Below are 22856 nucleotides of genomic sequence, written 5' to 3' on the forward strand. Positions count from 1 at the left end.
TAAGATACTAAAAAACTACTAAAAAACGATCTCAGCGCCCGATATTGCAAATCTGCTTCTTGTCCCCATTGATTTAGAAAAGTTTTTATAATTCAAATATTCCAATGGTCGATCCCTCTTTACAGGGCTATTTTTTTTTCTCTTTTCTTCTCCCTAGCAGGGCATTAATGCTATTCCATTTCAGAAGTGGGACGCTGAGAGGTTATTTTTAAAAAAATATTTTTCCAAGTTTTTGGGGAATGGAACATATATCAGAAACTAAGTTTGGAATTTTTGTAGAAGGATCCCGTTTCCTTCTCACTATCAAGAGATTGATCTGGATTTTTTTGCTTTTATTTTTTTTTTCTTTGATCACCACGTTTACTGTTCACCCTCGATTCCAAATTTGAACAAGTTTGAAAACTTCACTCTTTTGACACCGACTCCCCACAACACATTTTTGTTGCAACGTTGCAGAAATTTCTGCTTCTAAATATTGAGCATCTCTATATTATGAAATGATGTGAGAGGCCAGAAAAGAAATGTCTCCAATGTCATTATTGATTATTTTATTGTGTTGTATTGTATTTTACTTATTTTCTTTTAGCTGCTCTCAGTGGTAAAAACGTTAAACAGAGGCCTGAGTGTGTCATGTTCAAAGAAACTATTAAAATGTTTTTAGCCAACGGGAGTTGTAAAAAGTATCAAAGATCCAAAGGACAGGGTCAATATAAAGCCAAGAGTGTGTATGACAGTCCATTGCAAAAGGATTCGTTAGGGTAATGAACAAACAAACGAAAGAACAACCACATCCTTACAGTCCTTAAAAACTGGCCCCCAATTTTCTTGATGCAGTTCAAGGACTGGCTTTTTCCCAAGAGGGAACTGTATCTATGCATACTGCAAATATTGCACATTCTGTTAAGAGTTCAAAGGACTCGTGGCTTCAAGTTCAGGTTATAGTCTTTAGTCCTTCAAAACCACAAAATTTCCACCTCTTCTCTAGGCTCGCTCCAACCCCATTCATCTCTTGTTTGAAAGTATGCTGGAGTCGTGTCATGAGGTTTTCCACTTCAGTGGCGCAAATCTACACAAAAAAAAAAAGCAACATGTCACTAAAACTAATAAACTGAGATAATCTCTTGTGATGGTAAAATCACCATCAAATGGTTAAGTTGATTGCCATGCTAGAGATCTGAATAGATAACATTTATTTCTGCCTTCTGAAGAACATCTCCCACAGGATCTTTTTTACAGAACAGTACTGACTGATGAAAACTAGTCAGTCTCTATTGTTTAACCAAAAGGCAAGGGTCCCCAGTCTTGGGAACTTTAAGACTTGTGGAATTCAACTTCCACAATTCCTCAGGCACCCAGCATTCTGGGAGCTGAAGTCCACAAGTCTCAAGAGTCGCCAAGGTGCTTAGGAAGAGTGCAGGCCTTTGTTAACAGACCCACAGCATCTTCAATTACCCAGTGTCTGAATTCACAACATATGGTCTTAGCATACCGCTGAACAAACTACAATCAAGAGGAGTTCACATTACGCTAAGCCAAAAACTGTGTCTTGTAAAGCACAATGATTAGATCTGCATGTCACGTCAAGTTATGCTTTGAGCCTGGCCTACTGAATAAACCAGACATTGCAGGGAATGATAAGCCACGGTTTTATCAACCCCACAGGTTCAGATCGCATGAAATTAAAAAAAATCTAACTTCTTAGGATGAGGGGCAAACTCAGTCCATAGGGGTTCAGGCGCACAGTTTGCATTGCAGGTGGTCCTCAACTTCCAACAGTTCATTTAGTGACCGTTCAAAGTTACGACAGCACTGAAAAAAGTGACTTATGATTTTTTTCACTTACAACCATTGTAGCACTCCCATGATCACGTGATCAAGATTTAGATGCTTGGCCACTGGCTCATATCTACGATGGTTGCAGTGTCCTGGGGTCATGTGATCCCCTTTTGCAACCTTCTGACAAGACAGTCAATGGGGGAGCCTGATTCACTTAACAACAGTGTTACTAACTGAACAACTGCAGTGATTCACGTCACAACCGGGGCAAGAAAGGTGGTAAAATGGGTCAAAACTCACTTTAAGAAATGCCTCACTTAGCAACATAAATTTGGGGCTCAGTTGTGGTTGTAAGTCAAGGACTACCTGTGCTTGGCTCGAGATGAACCACTCAATGGAAAAGGAGCATTCCAAAAGCAGAAAAGGCTGTTTGGGTAGCAAAAGCTTGAGATGCATTTAAAGGGGGCCAAACCACCTAGAAGTGTACATTTCAATCTGCCTGCCTACCTTACTGTCCAGGCGTTGGAGGTAGGAACAGATGTATTCGATGCTTGCCCCAAAAGGATGAACGTGCAGAAAAGTTGAGATTATCCCTAAAAAAAAAATAAAATTGGGGAGGGTGTTATTCCCAAGAAATGGGGATGCCAACATAGAACACACCCGAATTTCTTACAAGAGCCCTCTGGTATTTTGGAGGTCTAAGTAGGAAAGGTTATTGGGCACAGAATAGCCGGGCCAAACCTGAAAGATGCACAATCTGTCTTGCTCTATGGATGGAATAAAATGGGGCCCCACAGGCTTTGCTTCAGCAGATGTTCGATCAGATTCAGATCCAAGGGGGAATGGCCCAGCGCCGTAGGCCTCTCTTAGTCAAGATATGGACCTCTCAGAGGTAGCTAAATGGCACCTTGTGCAAAGCAGCTTCTGATGGTCCTAATTCAAATCTTAAGCCTCGAGAATCCTGCAAACTCAGAAGTCCTTACCCACTAATAAAGCTTCCCTCTCCAATCTTAAAGGGTTGCAGTGAAGTCCTCTCTCAAGCATTCTTTCCTTCTCTGGACTCTTTGAGCAAATGGTTGACAAGTCATTGTCCTAAAAGAAATTAAGGGGACCAAAACAAAAGAGTTTCTGTCAACAGCCCACATCCAGATAAGCAGGGATTATCACCAGACAAACGATCAAGCAGAAAACAGTATCCCAATGAAGGAACTACTAAGCAGAAAACAATGCAAGCAGACCAAGTTACTGTATATCAATAGGGAGCAAACTCCATTCCCAGTAACACTGATGATGTTACCTAGTCAGGTAATGAAATGTCTGCAAGCAAACAAGCAAGCAAGCTTAGAGAGCAACAAGGACTCTACAGAATTAAGGATAATCAGCATGTTACCCAGGATTTGTCTCTTAACAACATGTTGATTTCTTAATTGTGCTCTGCAGACATTGGAATAACTATACTGCCATAGGCAATTAACTTAAATGGCATCCCTTAAAAAGCCGGTTGGGAGAAGAAGCAACTTTATATTTCACTCCCGGATGAAATTCTCATTCCTTCTAACACAGAGTAACAAATAAATATATCAGGTGCAATGGATTCAAACAAGAAGAAAACAACAAGTATGGTAAGTACTAACATGCATAATGTTCAGGAGACCACCTACTCGGTCTTTAGCTTCCGTTGAGTCTTTCCCTCTGTCAGGTCCATCTGCCAGTTCTTGCTGCATTCAATTGGGAAAAGGAAAAGTTATAATCTCCAGAGTGTACAATTCTTGAAACAAGGATTTTTCTGCCTTCCTGATGATTCAAATAGCCTTAGCTTTGCTGCCAAGTTTAATAAGGAATTTATCAGTAAGTTAATTTGGTAATTCAAGGAAACAAAGCTAGCATAGCAGCTGATCTTTTTCAAAGTACATGTGTGCAGGGACCCGCTTCTTAATTGTACTAGTGACTTGATTGGGTTTGGATTTTCATTTTTGCAATGTTTATACTTGTTTCATTTCATTTTAATTCTGTTTGCCGTACAGAGTTCCTTGTTGAGATAGGCAGCTGAGAAGCATTGTATAAAAAGGCAAGCTGGTATAAAAAACAGTGTTGCTCTAAGACAAAACTAAGATTTCTTTATATGAAAAACATCCAAATTCTCCAGTGGAAATATTGTAACTAACAGGCACTTACGTGTTACTGTACTCAAATAATCAGACATATGAAATGTCTGCATTTATAAAATTTTCCTTGGCACAGAATCTAGACCTTTTAGTACAGTTTATTTCTTTTCTTCCTTTCGGAGCAAGTAGAACCATAAGTATGGAATATGGGCCACCTACTTCTCAGAATATGTTGCCAAGTTCCATATGTTTGATTTCTGAGCTGTTACTGCTCATATATTTAAACTCGTATTCTTTGAAATCTCAGGGGGATAGAAGTGTACACTGCAAAATTATTTGTTTTGGGCAAAACTGCACGATGGACTGTTTTAAAGATCCATCAGAAGACACCGCTGTCTATGACAGCCTCCTATCCCGAAAAAGCAGAGAATCACACTGTCCAAAGTCTGATATGGAAAATGTAGCCTGTAAGATTATAAGGGCTGGATGGGGAATTCTGGCAGTTGGAAGCCCGCGTATCTTAAAATTGCCCAAGGCTCAGAAACACCGCTGTAAGGTCATTAGCTAAGAACAATTCGTACCTTTTCCTTCAGTCTCTCAAGCAATTTGTCAAGCTTTAATTTTTCCTTTTTCGCTTTTTCCAATTCAGCTTCTCTTCTTTCGCAGTCCTCCTGCAGTTTCAGGAGATGCTGGAACGGAGGAAGAAAAAGCAGTGTAGCAATGGGCTACTTATATTACTACTACGCCACGTGGTAATTTAAGACAATTCTCATCCAGACAACAAAAAGTTAAATAATGCACGAATAAATAGAACGAAGGCCAAGCTTAGCTCTAGAGAAGATTATTACATCTATAGCCCCATCTTGGGAAGATTCAATCTTCTTTTCCTTGTTCCTGTGCGTTGTTTTTTTTTTAAATTATCCTCTTTTTTTGATGAAGAACTGGGGAGATCTCGAGCGTTTGCCTACTGCAGTGTGTCATTCGAGTTGGTCCTTAAAAAAGGCAGAGCCCAGCTGTCCCTTTTATTTGGGAAAGAAGGTTTTCGATAAATTACAGGTAGGCCTCAACTTACGATCACAAATTGAGCCCAAAATTTCTGTGGCTAAACAAGACAGTTGCTAAAAGAATTTTGCTCCATTTTATGACCTTTCTTGCTACAGGTGTTCAGTGAATCTGGCTTCCCTTGTTGACTTTGTCGCAAAAAGGTCGCAAAACATGATCACGTGACCCCGGGACACTGCGACGGTCATAAATGCATGCCACTTGCCCCGAGCCTCTGAATTTTGATCCCGTGACCACACGGGGATGCTGCGACCGCCACAAGTGTGAAAAATAGTCACTTTTTTTCAGTGCCGTTGTAACTTCGGCCGGTCACTAAATGAACGGTTGTAAGTTGAAGACTACCTGTATAAATCTCCCAAGTTGTGCCCCAAGAGGACAGAAAGGAACCATTTGAGGCAGGGGTGTCAAACTCGCCATGTCACGTGACCTGTTGCGACCTATCGCGACTTTTTTCCCCCTTGCTGGAGCTGGGGTGGGTGCGGCTTACGCGCGACACATCCGGCCCGCGGGCCGACACTTTGACACCCCTGATTCGAGGGACGTTTCCCTTCCAAAACACAAGACGAGAGAACCCTCTCCCCCCCCTTTCCCCCCCATCTCACCTGCTGCATTCCTTGTAAAGTCTGCTGGAGGATTTTCAGCTGCTGATCCTTGCCGGGGTCGTCTTCTCGCCCCGCTCTGCCCTGCTCCTGCTTCAAGAGCTCAACTTCATTTCGATAAGCGTCCAGCTGGCACCGTAAGCTGTTGTTTTCCTCCTTCAGCGCTTCTGTTTGTGAAACTAAAACTGGGACATAGGGAGACAGAAAACCGAGATGAGTTAACTTTTCCTTACCACGAATATCAGGTCAGAATTCCACTCTGTGCAAAATATCTTCTACCAGTAGCTTCTTCTAAACCAGCCTATCCCAAGCATGAGGGTGCTCCAGATAATAATAATAATAATAATAATAATAATAATAATAATAATAATAATAAAGTTGGAAGGGACCTTGGAGGTCATCTAGTCCAACCCCCTGCTCAGGCAGGAAACCCTACACCATTTCAGACAAATGGCTGTCCAGTCTCTTCTTAAAAACTTCCAGTGTTGGAGCATTCACCGCTTCTGGAGGCAGGTTGTTCCACTGGTTAATTGTTCTCACTGTCGGGAAGTTTCTCCTTAGTTCTAGGTTGCTTCTCTCCTTGATTAGTTAATAATAATAATAATGATAAAGTTGGAAGGGACCTTGGAGGTCATCTAGTCCAACTCCCTGCTCAGGCAGGAAACCCTATACCATTTCGGACAAATTGCTGTCCAGTCTCTTCTTTAAAACTTCCAGTGTTGGAGCATTCACCGCTTCTGGAGGCAGGTTGTTCCACTGGTTAATTGTTCTAACTGTCAGGAAGTTTCTCCTTAGTTCTAGGTTGCTTCTCTTTGGTCAGTTTCCACCCGTTGCTTCTTGACCTGCCTTCAGGCGCTTTGGAAAATAGCTGGACTCCCTCTTCTTTGGGGCAGCCCCTGAGATATTAGAACACTGCTGTCATGTCCCCCCTCGTCCTTCTCTTCATGAAACTAGACATGAACAGTGTATTGTTCATGTGATTTCCAGGTACAGAGTACTAATCAACAGTATTTAAAATGCAAATATTAAAAGAGAACGAGATTGTTTAAAGTAAATGGGACAATTATATAACATACTAATAACCAATTCCCAGGATGGCTGAACAGCGGCCCTATTGGCATGAATACCTGATTCTTCAGTGTCTTTGATCTCGGCTGGCTCCGTTTCATCATCAGACATCTCCATTGCCTCCTCTCGGCGAATGTCCATCAGTTCATCATTGTGAAGGTTACGGAGTTCCTAGGATTTAAAAGGTGGGGTTTTGTTTTGTTTTTTTTAAAAAAAGGTTTGTTATGAGCTACTTTGTCCACAGTCCATCATGAAAAATGGCATATAAAACCGAAGCCACAAAATATAAACCAAACCGATCCAGGTTTGACTCATTCCAGATATTCCACGTTTATTCCAATACAACCCTGTTTTTCCCCTGGGTCTTCCCAAATCAAAGTCACTTCAGCAACCACCTGAATGCTTTGCCTTTTCTGTTATACGGCCATGCAGTTTGGCCACTGTGAAAACTGCACTTGATTTGCGTTCGATAAGCCTCCCTGATCACAACTGGGCTTCCTGGCATGTGTTGGGAATCGAATGCCTTCCATCCCGGCTGGGAACGATGGAAGACATAGTTCCATAAATAGGGAAGCCCCCCACCCAGATTATGGAAGGTGGCGTTGAGGGGTGTCCTCACAAACATTATTGGAAAACAAGGCATATTTACTCCAATATTTGAACACCCTGTTTACATTTTTGCAGAGAGACTTACAATAAAATTATAGAAAAGTCTGCCAGGTTAGCTTTCAGTCTACATTTGAGCAAGAATCAGTCACCAAAATGAACCGAGCCTTCTGGGAACAGAGAATGCTATGCTGTAAATATCCAGCTTAGATACAGATGCTCCCCCTAGCTGAGTAGATTTCTCTCAGAGCAAGCTCTCCAGAAGTTTTGGATTACAGCGGCGTATTTATTAAAGCAAGGATTACAGGAGAGTAGGCCAAAACCGCTGGAGAGGGTGCTTAGTTATCTGATTAGCAGCAGCTACCCAAAGTTTCAGGGAAGTATTTCTTCTCCCAGCTTTTCTAATGCAATACGTACATACACCCACAAACAAGCACACACTCCCCGATTTTAAAACTCTTATTTCAGTCCAGAGCCAAACCACTGGAGCGATTTAACTCTGCGTGCAAAAAAAGGTGCCAAATGTACTAAATTGGGGATGGAAACCTCTATAAAGCTGCTCAGGACGCAGGGTTTAAATAACAGCCCCATCGCTGGGGAACTGCTGTCCCGAGAAAGGAATCTTCTGATCCGCTGCTTTTCCCCCCAGAGATATATCTTTTTCAAACCAATGAACACATCCTGCAGATCCACCCACTGTCTCTAGCAACGTGTATCTTCCAGCCTACGTTCCATTGTTCTTTTTGTTTCGTTTTGTTCTTAATGGAATTGAAAGGTCCCTAGGAAGGAGAATTGGTTCCTGGTTTTTTTTAAAGAGAGAGAGAGAGAGAGAGAGAGNAGAGAGAGGGAGGGAGGGAGAGGGAGGGAGAGAGAGAGAGAGAGAGATGGAAATGTTCTAGATATAAGCCTATTAAATCCTCTCTAGGCTGGATCCGTATTTCATTTAGTTTCATTCCCACGGAACCTTTAGTGAAATAAAAGCAACGAATTCTTACGGGGAAAAGCCTCGCCCTGAAGGACAGGTTACCTGTCAGACCACTTACCTGAACTTTCTGTTGACCGCAGTCAATGTCTTCATTCTATATGGGATTATTTTAGTTGGCTGGACCGACTGTGACATTTTTTTCCCCTCTCCCAGGGATCAGCTCTACAGTTACTGATCCTTTTCAGGCCAGATGAAAAGGCCTTTTGATTGGCGGCTGTCACTGGGACGTGGACGTCAGCAATGCTACTTTTGGCAAAACTGACTGAATAAAGTGCTTGCACAACACACTTACAGCCTAGTGGCTCCATGCAGGTGACAGCCATGGTTGAGCTGGGCACCTGCTTGTTCAACGGCTTAGCCTGATGCTTGTATCCTGGCCATACTGATTAGTTTATGGAATAATGTCAGATCCCCAACTATAGGGGAAGGAACGGCAGAACTTGGCAATATGCCGACTCTGTCAACTCTGTACACCGCTTAGAGAGGGTTGTGAAGCACCACAAAGCGGTATATAAGTCTAAGTCAGGGGTAGGCAACCTTGGCTCTTTTATGACTCGTGGACTTCAACTCCCAGAATTCCTGAGCCAGCATGGCTCAGCTTGGAAACCTCTCCCTTTCCCCTCAGCATGGCTGGGTCAGGAATTCTGGGAGTTGAAGTCCACGAGTCATAAAAGAGCCAAGGTTGCCTACCCCTGGTCTAAGTGCTATTGCTATTGCTATTAGGAGCCCTGGTAGTACAGTGCTGGAATGCAGGCTAACTCTGCCCACAGCCTGGAGTTCGATCCTGAAGGGAGTCAAGGTTGACTCAGCCTGCCATCCTTCCGAGGTCGGTAAAATGAGGAGCCAGATTGGTGGGGGCCATAGGCTGACTCTATAAACTGCTTAGAGAGGGCTGCAAAGCACTACAAAGCGGCATATAAGTCTAAGTGCTGCTGCTGCTATTGGTGTGTGTGTGTGTGTGCTGCCACTTACCTTTGCAGGTCCAGGGTTTAATAACTCCATCCTTTATAAGCCAACCTAGAGGCGCTACTGCAGCTAGGAGAAACGTACTGGAAGGTACCCACCTCAGCTTGCTTGCACCACACGCTGATGTTCTTACGCTGGGCTTTCGTAAAGTGGTCCCAGGCCTTTTGTTTGCAGGCAGAATGGTACACGGCCACTATCTGCTCGACTGCAGGTTCAAAATCAGCAGGCAAAACCGGACCACAATATCATCCAAAGGGGGGAAGGGGGGGTGGAGGGGGCAAGAAAAAGGAGTAAAGGAGTAAGAAAGCGTAATTTTTATTTAAAAAAATAAAAGATGATGTGTTAGAGAAGGTGGAGTCCCCGGGGGGAGGGGGGAAATATCCAGAATTGCAGAGGTAGCCATTGCCAGCAGCAGCAGCAGCAGCATGGAGCACCTGTAGGAATTTGATTTAGAGGGAATTTGGTCCAATCAGGACATAAAAAAGAGGAAGAGGAGGGGGGGAGAGGGAGAAGGAGGAGGGATAGAGGGAGGAGGAGGAGGAGGAAAGAGAGGGAGAGTAAGGGAGAAGAGGAGAAGGAGGAAAGGAGGAGGGGAAGGAGGAAAGAGAGGGAGAGTAAGGGAGAAGAGAAGGAGGAAAGGAGGAAGAGGAAAGAGGGAGAGTAAGGGAGAAGAGGAGAAGGAGGAAAGGAGGAGGAGGGGAAGGAGGAAAAATGGAGAGTAAGGGAGAAGAGGAGAAGGAGGAGGAGGAAAGAGGGAGAGTAAGGGAGAAGAGGAGGACAGGAAGAGGAGGAGGGGGGGAAGGAGGAGGGAGGCAGCAAAAGTAGGGGAAAACAATGTATGGGAAAAGGAGAAGGGATGTCTCTGAAAACTGAAGAGGAAGGAAGACATTGGGGGAAAAAAGCATTGCTTAAGCAGAAAGAAGCTCCCATTTGCAAAAGTGAAGGTAAAAGTCTCCCTGTCCAGTCGTGTCCAACTCTAGGGTACTCATCTTTGTTTCTTAGCCGAGGGATCCCGGGTTGTCCGAAGACCATTTCCACAGTTTTGTGGTCAGCACACGCTACACGCCAAAGGTGCATTGAAATGGTACCTATTTTATCGACTCGCATTTGCATGCTTTAGAACTGCTAGGTGGGCAGGAACTGGAGCTCCATCCCACTGCATGGAGCGCGGCTCTCAAACCCGGGCGATCTGCTCTCCGGCTGGCAAGCTCCGTGTCTTTAACCGCTCAGCCATTGTGCCCCGGTTTGCAAAAAGAGGATCGTAATTAGGGACAGGGGAAATTGCAAAAGACTGGAATTGCAAAGGCAAACCGCTGCTCCGTTACGATTCAGTTTCCCCGCCAATCTTTTGNCCCACTGCATGGAGCGCGGCTCTCAAACCCGGGCGATCTGCTCTCCGGCTGGCAAGCTCCGTGTCTTTAACCGCTCAGCCATTGTGCCCCGGTTTGCAAAAAGAGGATCGTAATTAGGGACAGGGGAAATTGCAAAAGACTGGAATTGCAAAGGCAAACCGCTGCTCCGTTACGATTCAGTTTCCCCGCCAATCTTTTGCCTGTGATGCTACAATTGATTATTGGAATAACGTAATTTGTTAAGTAAAAATGTAATTTCAGCAGGGCGTTGAAGTCCACCCATCTTAAAAGCGGCTAAGGTTGAGGAACATTGACTTATGTCTACCAGCTCACCTGAAGCCCTGCCAATCAGCCTTATAAAGGTGAGCTTCACGCTTCCTGTTTCTCCAAGGGTTCCTTCCTCAATTTCTGCTTGTCTCAAATGACAGCAGGAGGAACCAATTGCAGCTTGGTGTACGGGGAGGGTCCCCATCCTAGGGCACCTCGGGGGAGGGGGGCTTTGGACCTCTGAACATCCTCCTTTACCCCCATTCTCTCATTTTGGGGACCTTCCTCCAGCTATGACACCTGCAAAGTCTTCACTTGGTGGAACTAGCTGGCCAGAGCAATTTTGTGAAGAGTGAAGCAGGATCCACTTCTTCGTCCCCAGCCTCCCTGGAGCTGAGAGTTCAGATGGTTCTTCCATAATAATCCCATTTTATTTTTTTTTTAGAAAACTCAAAAGCAGCTTAGCCAGGCAAGTCCTTCAATTTTACCCTTTCCCCAACAACTGTATAAAAGTGGGATTAGCTCAGCGTTATCTAAGGGACTACCTAGTCCGGGGAGAACTTGACCTTGAATGGAGGGCTGAAGCCACTCTCTGTGGATCCTAGAGATGGATGCCAGGGAGAAACAGGAGAGTGAAAACTGCATAGCATCAACAAGGATGGAGAAAAGCATTAAAGGACCAGAATAGGGTTCAGAACATGGAAAAGGAGAGGGGGAAAAATACGGCATAATTACGTTACCTGGAAATCTCAAATCTCCCAATTAGAAAAATGACCTGCAGATCTTTGAGTGGGCTATCAACCTACCTTGGCTGCCTAAGCCCCTTTCCAATCATGAAACTTTTAGGGAAGTTTCAGGAAGCCCCATCATTAAGGCAGAAAACAGAGCTGAGACATATTTGGGGGGGGGGGGGGAAGACCCGCGTAGCCTTAATTCTGCTCCTAGAATCCCCTCAGAAATTAGTCTGGCAAAAAACACAGCTGCCTTCCAGATGTGGCCAGCTGCATCACCCACGGCAGAAAAAAAGTACAGGCATTCCTCAACTTATAACCATTTGTTTAGTGACCATTCGAAGTTACGACGGCATGGGGAAAAAAGGGACTCATGGCCGTTTTTCACACTTACGACCGTTGCAGCATCCCGGCGGTCACGTGACCAAAATTCGGATATTTGGCAACCGACTCACATTTATGACGGTTGCGGGGTCCCCTTGTGTGACCTTCTGACAAGCAAAGTCAGTGGGGAAGCCAGTTTCACTTAACAACCGTGTGATCAAGTTGACCACTCCAGTGGTTCAACTGAACGGTGAGAAGAAAGGGCGTAAAGTGGGGCGAAGTCCACTTAACCCATGTCTCGCTTAGCGACAGAAACTTTGGGCCCAGTGGTGATTGTCAAGTCGAGGACTATCTGTGGCTGGTCTTCCGACGGGGTGAATGGCTTGGAAGAGCACTGTACATTTGCTGACCATTTTGGTATCGGCCTTCAAAAGACAAAGAGCCTGGAGAACGTGGCCTTCACGTACCTTAGTTCTGGAACAGGCCTCAGTGGAAAAGGAGAGAGGTCACATCATCACCAGTAGGGAAGGAAGGGCACGGATTCTGCAACCTACATGTTTTCCTGCTTGGAAAGATCTTTAAGCTGGAGGATTTTGGACTTTGAGGGGTTCTTTTTTTCCTTACCCATCAAAAATTGGGGAGGAGGGGTAGAAGGGAGAAAGACCGGGATCCGGAACACACTCCATGTACCTATTGTCAAGGCTGCTAACATCGGATGTTCTTGCTTGACAATATATGAAGGAGCAGACATGTTTTATTTAACCTGTGTATCACTTCTAGAGTTAAAAGTCACACAATGTTAGAAGGGAGGGGGGGAAAGTATGTACTCGGGGGATAGTTAGCCATAACAATATTTCAGTACAGTATTTCCAAGGTCAGTTGTAACCAGAGGAGATACGGGAGGGAAAGTTCACACTTCAAACTAATTGGAGAACGTGATTGATGACTGTTAAATGAAGGAGTGAGTTACGCTTTGTTACGGGTGATTGGGGGAGGGAGAATTCAGTTTTTGGCTTCATTATGGACGTGCCGAAGCTATGTAGCAATAAAAGGATTCTTTAAGGTAAACAAGGCCTCAAAGTTCTTTGAAAAGCTTCTTCTTTCGGAACCATGACACCTATCTCTTTCCTTAGAATGGCAGAACATGTTAGACATGCACAACAGGTGGACCTAAACACCTTCCCTAAGCAGGTAGATGCATATTTTAGATCTACGCCTCCTCTGTCTCTGTCTCACCTTCGCTGGAAAACGTAACCAAGAAATGTCCACGTTTTGCACACTACGCAAACCACCCTGGTTGCCGTCCCCTGGCACTTACACTGAGCAAGAATCCCCGACAAAGCCAGTTTGAATTTGTCCTTCGCTTCCTCCATTTCCTTGTCGTGGACCGCTTTTTCGTTCATCAGCCGGCGGATGTGGCTGTTAACAGACTGGACCATGGTGTAGAAACTGTTGGCCGTCCTCCGGTTCACTTCCCCCCTCTCCAGCCAGGCCAGCAACGTCTGAACTGCTTCTAAAAACTTGGCATCCACTGGATGAAGAGGAAAACCCCAGTTCAGTTACAAGCACAGCCTTGTCTGTGGATTCATCCCTTTACGAGGATAGATTTAAAAAAGCACAACAAAGGAAGAGAGGGATTCCTCACAGGGGGCGATTGAGGTGGAATTGTCCACTCGAACAAAGTGCAAATTTGGGTGAGAAGGCTCACCTTATCACCAGTTGCAATGTTCTCCTCTATATGTCAAAGCCTGAAACTCTGGCAGCTATGTGCCTCTGCATTTCAACTTGCCTTTACATAAAGGGGAAGGGAGGTGTTACTCTCAAGTGGGTAGACGGAGAAAACAAAACTTCGATTCAGCTGCAGACCGTGGGAGCCCGAAGCCTTGTCAAGGACACCAGAACAGGTGTGGATTTGAAGCAGACGGTTCCCATAACAAAGTGGACTTGTTGATACGGATTACGTTAAGACGTTGGGGATTTGACTGGGAAAATTATGGCTTAAGTCTATGAATTGGTAGTGGGAACCTCAGAGTTAGTTTTACTTCGACATAACCACGCAGTGTATTCAATAAACTAAGATTTCCTGAAACGGAATTAATCTCAAAGTTTATTTGGATTCTCGAGCTGGATGTGGACACTATATTTATGTGCTGAGCTGCAAAACTCAGGGATAGAATCTCTGCTTTGTCTGCAGAAGGTCCTGGGTTCAAATTCATAGCACTCCACTCCAAAAAAAGGCAGAGTGTGCAGCTAATGAGGAGATATAATCTCCTGCTTGAGCAGGGGGCTGGGCTAGAAGACCTCCAAGGACCCTTCCAGCTCTATTCTGATTCTGATCCCTATTGGAGATCCTGGAGAAGCATCAGCTGAGCTCCCCCAATGCATCATGTCTGCTGAAATTTAATACATCTTGATAAAAATGGGAACTGGACTGCTGTGGTCTGTAAATGGCACACAAGTTCTCCTTGCCTTACAACCATTTGTTTAGTGATCATTCAACGTTACAACACCGGAAAAAGTGACGCGGGACCGTTTTCCACAATTACAACCATTGCAGCATCCCCAGAGTCAGGTGATCAAAATTTAAATGCTTGGCAACTGGCAGGGATTTATGACGGCTGCCATCTCCTGGGGTCACGTGATCACCTGCTGTGACCTTCGGACAAGCAACGGGGAAAGCCAGATTCACTTTGACTAACTTAACAATTGCAGTGATTCACTTAACAACCGTGGCCAGCCAGGTCGTAAGATCAGGCAGAACTCACTGAACAAGTGTCTCACTTAGCAACAGAAATGTTGTGGTCGATTGTGGGCGTAAGCCGAGGACTACCTGTCATAGGTGGGGTGAACCAGCCAATGGAGGTCCACTGAGGATGAGGATATGTGATGCCGGTCACCCTCTGCTAAGTGGGCAGAGGCCGAAGTTTATGCTTTCAGGACCACCTTCCCGATGAAAAGTATTTCCAGTATTTACCTTTTAGCTTCTCCACCACCAGGCTGCACTCGTAGTCCGAATAGTTGGCCACGGGAGGCGGGGAGGGTGGTTGGAACCGCTCGTCCGTCTTCCTTTTGCGATGACGCTCTTCTCTGGCCAGCATCCGTTGCTTGCATTCCCACTCGTAGAGATCGTCCCGGGCTTCCGCAAAATCCACGTGGAGGCGTCCCGTATCCTTTTTGTCGGTGCTGGATCCCAGCCGGATGCGATAACCTGGTGGGCAAATTAATTAAGTCTCTGGCAGAGGGAACATTTAAAAATTAGACACTTGTTTGAACATGGTTGAAGACACAGAAAGATATTAACTTCAGAGGGATGAGCCCCTCCAAGTAATGTAGTATTCTTTCTTTTCTCTCATTTTTTTTACTTTTGTTTTTTTTGATATGAGAAATATAAAAATGTTTGGGATGGTCAACACATAAACTCTCTGCACCGCCTTCCTGTCTGAAGCAGGGATGCTTCCAAACCGGACTGTGGTGCTGTACGACAGGATGCCCTCGATCGTCCCTAAGTTATACCTAAATTATGGAGAAAGAGAAAGTGTGTTCCCTCTCCGAAAACAATCTGAAGTGCAGACAATAAATGCTCACCAGACAGATAAACTGCTTTATCCACCATATACTCCTCAGTGAAACGGATATGGCAGAAGTGCTTTTTACTTTTCCGAAGAGCTACGATCTCCCCGCACTTCTCAAAAATCTCCACAATGGTCTCCTCCGTCCCATTTTCCGGCAGTCCTCCAACAAACACCGTCTTGCACCCAGGGGGTCTCTCCCTTGTCGTGGGAGGAGGAAGATCTGGAAATACGAGAGGAAAACCTTCCGTGAGCAAAAAGTATCAGGGGCTCATTGATGAGCTGACAGCAACTGCTCCGTAGCAGCAGGCCTGCAGCTGGTGTCACCTCCCCCCCATCTCCTTCAAAGATCTCTGAAACCAGATCTCTGTAACCTCACGATCCTTTTCTTGATCTACTGCTAATCCCAGGCAAGAGTGGCGGCTGACTTTCTAATTCCAAAGGTTTTCCCGCAAGCCCTCCAGGGCGGTCACAAGCATTAACGCAAGGCTCACTTGGGTTGGGTGGAAAGAGGGTGCAGCTTTTGCAGTGAATGATCTCCTTGGCTACCGGCATGTCAGACAGGATAGGCGGCGGCACAATTCCCAAGCCGGGCATCAGTGGATTAATCGGCGGGATCCCCGTCATCATGCCAAGGGCGGGGTCAAAGTCTGAAAGGCACAAGGATTTCAGACGTAAGCGCACGAGAATCCCCGTGAAGATTCCAAGCAGATTACGCATCCGTTAAGAATCAAGAGGCCCAAGATTGTGAGAGATTCCTAAGGCGATGACCAGCTTGGAAAAGCCAAGCTCGTTTGGCAGCATGGAACCATCTCATAAAACTAGACCTTCTGGGTTTTGTAAGAGTAGGAGATCTGGAAGAGGAAGCATCCAAAACCTGTCTAGTCCCTTCTCACCCGTCATCCTTTCTTCCTGCTGTGTAGCTAAAATGAAAGCTGGGGATGCCAATATGCTGAACCCCAGAATGGGACAACTTGTTGTGCCCAACCAACCGCAGTCAACTCGCCAGGGGACAATTCAACAATTCAATTTAATTATCTTTTAAAACAATGTTTTACTTTTTGTCATTCGTGTTTTATTTTGTCCCCCCTTTATTTAATGATTCTATTCCACCCTTTTCTTCAATATTAGTGTAACTCCTCTCCTGCAGTGAAACACTTATTTAGTTACTTTCCCATCTTCTTTTTCATCCAGACGGGTTGCTCTTTCTGCTGTTTAAAAAATAAAGACTCACAAAAGATGGCTTCCAAGCTGGAGGCACCAAGAACCCCAACCCACTTGAAAGAAGAGAGGGAAGCAAACTGGAGCCTGAACTGGGGAGAGTAAAACAGCCTTTCGCGCGTCAAAACGCTGCCCAAATCAGCATTTTCAATACCCTCCGATTAGAATCTGTACTACAAAAATTGGTCGCGATAAGAATTACAGGCTATCCACAATATGGATAGTTCTACCCACCAAGAAACCATGTACAAAAAAACTGTCCATCCATATGAATAGCCCATCATAACTTGAGCTAATGAACTAAGTCACAAGTTGCAGTGAAACTAAGTAGGGGAAAAAACAGAACAATTTGTAAGTGGCTAAATATCTCAGTTTATGAATGAAGGCGAATCTACGTGTCCCAGGATAATGTTGCAGGATCCAATGTGGGTCGGTCACCTGGACCAGAAGTTTTGTCTTCTGAGCTTCCGGACCCACGTTGGAGCCCATCTTTAAGGGAACCTCTCTCTAGGCTACGTAAGAGAGACGTTCCCCGACGATGGGCTCCAGCACAAGTCCAAAAGCTCAGAAGACAAAATCTGTGGTCCTAGTTACCGACGCAGATTAGATCTCAGTTTATACTTGCTTTCCTAATTAAAATGAGATGGGGAATAGGAAAGCATTGGAGTATCGCCAGCGCTTCTGCAACATGTTAGCTCAAATATATTTATTTTTCCTCAAGAAAGGAGGGTTTCGCCTTTCAGGGAAGAGATGTCAGGCATCTCAAAGTGTATTCTCAAAGAACAATGATATTTGATCCATTTGCACGCTTCTGGATCAAGAGCGTACTTACTAGGTAGAGGGGGATCTGCTGTCATTCCGATTGGAGCCATTCCTAAGTTATTCATCGCGGTGGTCCAGGCTGTTGGATCAGACATGCCCAAGTCCATTGGAGAAGAGTCAAGACTCAGAGGTTGGATGTTGTCTGCAGAGAAGGACATTATTAGCAAAAGGGACCAAGGTGCTTTTGAACCTACTAAAAATGAAGGGATATATATTTTTTTTAAACTGGTATTTTTCTTCGGGGGAGGATGTGAAGTGGAGCCAGAGAGAAAATATTATTTGGATAAAGAGTAGGGACGAACTCCAATTACAGAACAGAATGTAACAAGAGATTCAAAGTCCTCTATACGCCGTAAGAACTTAATGGAAAATATACACCCCTGCCTCGAATAAGGACGTGGTCTTCGCAACACCAGAACTTGAGGCGTCAAGGTTCAAGCTCAAAATAGATGTTTACAAAATAGAACTTTGCAGACACCTCTCATGGCTTCTAATGTTCCCCCCCCCCGATGGCAGGTGCACAACCCCCTAAAACGCAGGCCACGATCCAGAGCAGTGTGCATGTGTTTTTTGCACCCAAGGAGCCATTTGGCAAAATTCCCTTAAAGAAGTGTTCTTGCTGCCAAACTCTTGATCTGAAAAGCAGACTCAAATGAAGAACAGAGAAAGGTCGCCTTTGTTCTACAGTGTTCTACAATTCGAACTGATCAAGGGATGGGAAGGGAAAGAGTTGCTGTGGTGATTTTCAACCATACGACAACAGTACAGAATTCCTGCCTTCATCAGGAAAATATTTTTGGTTTCTTTCCATTATTCTTAAAGAGTTCTCTTCTTGTTTGACAGCAAAGAGAAAGCATTGGGGCCTGAAACTCTGCTCAGGGGTGCATCAGGTAAGATTCTGCCCTCCAGATTTCTGGCCCATAAGTTTAACAGCCTAAATAGCTAGTACACAAAAGAAGATCCAGTGGTCTTCTGGTTATTTTTGGACCCTTACTTCCATCCCTGCCTTAAAACACATCTTTTTGGAGAACTGCACAAACCAATCCTGAACCACCAAGGAACCGTCTTCTCCAATCAACTGTTCTATAGCAGCCAACTTGATATCAGTTTAGGATAATTTATTAATTAGACGATACCATTTCTTCTATTTCTCCTCTCCTACTTTGTGGCACCAACAGAGTACATGCTGTATTTTGTACCCGGTCTCTGTGGCGCTTTGGAGGTCTTTCCAAAGGAGGGGTAGGATCACAAATCCTTTAATTTTATCCAGATGATCAAACTGACCAATCAAAATAAACCCAGGTATACAGACTCAAGCACGGACAAAATCTTACCTTGTTGACTTCTAGCTAGCGGGTGACCAGCAACAGAAATTTCAGAATTCAGGCAGCTGAATGAGCTAGAAATATTAAGACTCCCTTCCTCCCAATTCTAAGAAGGCTGTATTCCTTATATCAGGGCTTTTCAACCAGTGGTACGGGTACCACCTGTGGTACATTGGCACCTGGCAGGTGGTACGCGACCATCCTAGAAAAGTGGTAGGGGGGGGAGGGGAATGAGCTGAACCAGTGGCAGCACCACACAAGCCTGAGCGAGAGACGGCTGGAGCTGCAGGGCTCAGCGGAAGCGCCAGGATCAGTGCCGCTTTCCAGCTGATTGGCGCTTCTTCGGGGCTGTCAGGGCTCAGTGGAAGCGCCAGGATCAGCGCCAGGCTCCAGCTGGAGCTCGGCACTGATCCTGGTACTTCTGCTGAGCCCAGAAGAAGTGCCGATCAGCTGGAATGTTCCAGCCTCTCCAGGGTCTTGTGATTTACATTCAGATGCTTGGCAACTGATTCATATTTATGACGTCACAGTGTCCCAGGGTCATGTGAAGTGACCAAAACCTGCTGCAACCACCCAGCAGACGGGGGGAATAAAAACCAAACACCCCCCACCCCCTCTGCCAATCCTCAACAGAAATGCTCACAACAATGAAAACCTCAGACAGGAGGAAGAGCGCCACCGGGTGGGCAGGCAAGTGTCTTGCTCTGCTGTGGCTTGGGGGGCACTTTTTCAGTGCCATTGTAACTTCAAACAGTCATTAAGCGAACTGTGTAAGTCAAGGACTACCTGTACTTTTATCACTTTTTTCATTATTATTTTTTTTGGTCATCAAGTTTTTGACACCTTGCTAGGCGACTGGTGGTACTCGGATGTTGCCATATCCTAAAAGTGGTACAATGGGTGAAAAGGTTGAAAAGCCCTGCCTTATATCTCCCCACTTCGCTCTCAAATGTCTCCATGGAACAAGCCCAGTTCGTTTTCTACATTCCCAAAACAGGCAGCCTAGTTTACCGGTTTACCTGGTAGCAGGTTAATTCTCTTCCGCTTCTGGCTCGCCTGCCCTCCATTTTCAGCAAATCCTGCCCTGCTGTTTGATGGCACGGGGTGGCTGTTTACAAGGTCAGAGGGCAGCTGGTTTAGCCCTAAGAGAGAGATGGAAAATGGGCTTACCAGTGTTTTCCAGGTGACCCACACAGCAAAATTAAAACATGCAAAAGTGTCTGAAGAATTCAAGCCAGGGCAGCCAAGAGAAAACAATATAAGCAAGACAGGTCGTATAATTTGAGAAGCAGAAAAATGTCAAACTCCTAAAAGGAGGGACATAAAAATCGGGGTGCATCGGGAAGGTTTCACTTGGCGCCCCAAAGAATTTGAAGTGAGTACCTTTAGCACGAGTTACCTTATGAGATTAATGTGCCCCCCCCCTCAAAAAAACCCTTTCTTTTGATGACCTGCAGGTTCCCTGTCCACTTGCCTTTCAATTGAAAGTCACAAAGCAAAATATTGTGAAGCAAAATACTAGCCTAGCCACAGAGCTATTTGCAGAAATGCCTTTGGTCCCACATCAGTCTCACTCCAAGATGCAAATCTGGTGTCTGGCTGTGCACCCACCACACCCTCTCCAAATTCCAAGTGTGCGAAGACGAGATTTTACAACGGACGGACATGAGACCTTCCCACGTAAGTTAAGAGACCCATAAGGAAGTATTTATGGGCAGTTTAGAGTCCAGAAGTCTTCGTCGATACCTTTGTAAAGATTGTTAAGGGTTTATACTCTTGTCCGTCGGGTTGACCAAGGTCTACACACTCGAGAAATCACTACTACCACATTGGACCCTGTGTGTGTGTAATGAAACGTCTGCAAGAAAACAAGCAAGCTCAGAGAGCACCAAGGACCCCACAGCTCAACCCAAGGCTACAAGCATACTCTTTGATTAGTTCCCGTCGTCCAGGGCTTGAATGGGTAAAAAAAAAAATCCACTTTTGTCTTGCAGCCTTGCATTCAGTCACCTGAAATGACACCCTTTGGAACTTTCATTGCCTTTTAACCTGGGTATCTCCAACACCTATAATTTAGCGGATGTACAATGCGAGGACCATCACCTGGTCAATTCTGCAAAGTGTTGAAAGCTACAGCAGGGGTCCCCAACCCCCCGGTCCGTGGACTGGTACCAGGCCGCGACATGCCAGCAACCAGTCCACACAGACAAGCAAAGCCCCATCCGTGGGATGCAGGCAGCGTACAAAACCACGCACTCTCCGGTCCGTGGAAAAAAACCTTTCTCCACGGAACCGGTCCCTGGTGCCCAAAAGGTTGAGGACCTCTGAGCTACAGGAGCACTTCCTTGACTGAAGCCCACGCTGGGAGACCACCAATGCCAGAGAAGGTGTCTGGATAAACGGGCATTCTTGACCAGTTCTTCTTGGAATCTACTGAAAAGACCCCCTGGGGAGATGATCTGCTGTCAAGTCCCATCTCAACCCAACCTGCCTCTTGCTGACAGAATTTTACATGACGGTGTCAAGTCACACCGTCGCTAATCCCGAAGCCCTCAAGAGAGAAGCAGCAAAGGACTTCAGCCATGCCTGGAATGGCTGGAGAGGCCACTTCAGAATGATAAACATTTACTATAAGAATCAAGCCTCTGCTTCCCGTATGGAATCAAAAACGGAGGAAGCGACTACGTCTTCTCTAGCAAGGAACAGACATGGTTAGAATGAATGACCAACTTGTAACCAATGGTGGCCTACAAGAGGAGCGGCGACCGACCTCTTCAATACGTCTTAGTCTTAAAAAGTCTTCTGACTTTGCTATCTCAAAAGGGCTGGCTAGATTTATCTAGAAGGAAAAATGAAATCAAGGGGGGGAGGAAGCAGAAACATAGCTATCTGCGCTGTAGAGATCTTTTCCAGAGCTACATCTGGAGAGATATCCAGAGAAAAGGACTACAAGCAAATCCATTTGCCAATAACTCTTTGCAGATCACACGTGCTGAGCCTTTTAGCATCTGCCTAGTCCAGGGGTAGGCAACCTTAGCTCTTTTATGATTCGTGGACTTCCAGAATTCCTGAGCCAGCATAGCATAGCTGGCTAAGGAATTCTGCGAGTTGAAGTCCACGAGTCATAAAAGAGCCAAGGTTGCCTACCCCTGGCCTAGTCACACCATCTTCCGTGACTCTTAATTTAACTGCTTTTCAGTCTTTCTCCATCAAAAAATTCCAGCCACAAGGCTTGTGTATAGAAATGGGTTCAAGATGACAAATGTTTGGTTTTGTTTTTTTTAAGTCATGCAGCTATTCTAGAATTACTAAAAAGTCGCACAATATTTATTGGGTTAATAAATGACACAGAATTCTTTCTCTTTGAGCTATAATGTTTAAAATTGGGAGAGGGGGAAGGATGAATTACACCTGTTGTTGTTTTTCCCCCAGTAAAAGACAACTGGAAAAGAAATCTTTCTTGGATCAGTTGATGGCTGAGCTGTCCAGGCATCTAAGAACTACAATCTTAGCACAAATTAGCAGCAAGAGCTGTACATTAAATCACAGCACTGTAGTACAACAGGGCATCTTCCTCTAATTCAGTAATGTTCTCGACAGCTAATTTTGATATTCCCTAAAGCAAAAAATATAATCGATGATAAATGACAAGTCGGAATAACTAGTGCTAACTAGTTTTCCAAAGCACCAGAAGGCAGGACAAGAAGCAACGGATGGAAACTAATCAAGGAGAGAAGCAACCTAGAACTAAGGAGAATTTTTCTGACTGTTAGAACAATTAACCAGTGGAACAACCTGCTTCCAGAAGCGGTGAATGTTCCAACACTGGAAGTTTTTAAGAAGAAACTGGACAGCCATTTGTCTGAAATGGTGTAGGGTTTCCTGCCTGAGCAGGGGGTTGGACTCGATGACCTCCAAGGTCCCTTCCAACTTTACTACTACTACTACTACTACTACTACTACTACTACTACTACTACTACTACTACTACTACTACTATTATTATTATTATTATTATTATTATTATTATTATTATTATTATTATTATTATTATTATTATTATTATTATTATTATTATT

At 44.9% G+C, this 22856-nt stretch overlaps 1 protein-coding gene across 1 annotated transcript; it reads right to left on the minus strand.

Annotated features, from left to right (window-relative positions):
• Positions 1 to 382: 382 nt before the first annotated feature.
• ENOX2 (ecto-NOX disulfide-thiol exchanger 2) lies at positions 383 to 19915 on the minus strand. Its single transcript, XM_029284958.1, has 14 exons — positions 19798 to 19915; positions 17464 to 17595; positions 15905 to 16060; positions 15427 to 15633; positions 14816 to 15049; positions 13160 to 13372; positions 9266 to 9372; positions 6670 to 6781; positions 5546 to 5727; positions 4463 to 4570; positions 3411 to 3494; positions 2760 to 2868; positions 2284 to 2369; positions 383 to 1066 (listed from the first exon to the last, which is right to left on the minus strand). The coding sequence occupies exons 2-14, from the start codon at positions 17558 to 17560 to the stop codon at positions 932 to 934; spliced, it is 1830 nt and encodes a 609-aa protein (XP_029140791.1). The 5' UTR covers positions 17561 to 17595; positions 19798 to 19915; the 3' UTR covers positions 383 to 931.
• Between the last annotated feature and the right edge of the window lie 2941 nt (positions 19916 to 22856).

This window comes from Protobothrops mucrosquamatus, unplaced genomic scaffold (genome assembly GCF_001527695.2).
Source record: "Protobothrops mucrosquamatus isolate PMUCROS unplaced genomic scaffold, P.Mucros_1.0 scaffold1146, whole genome shotgun sequence".
NCBI lineage: Eukaryota > Metazoa > Chordata > Lepidosauria > Squamata > Viperidae > Protobothrops > Protobothrops mucrosquamatus.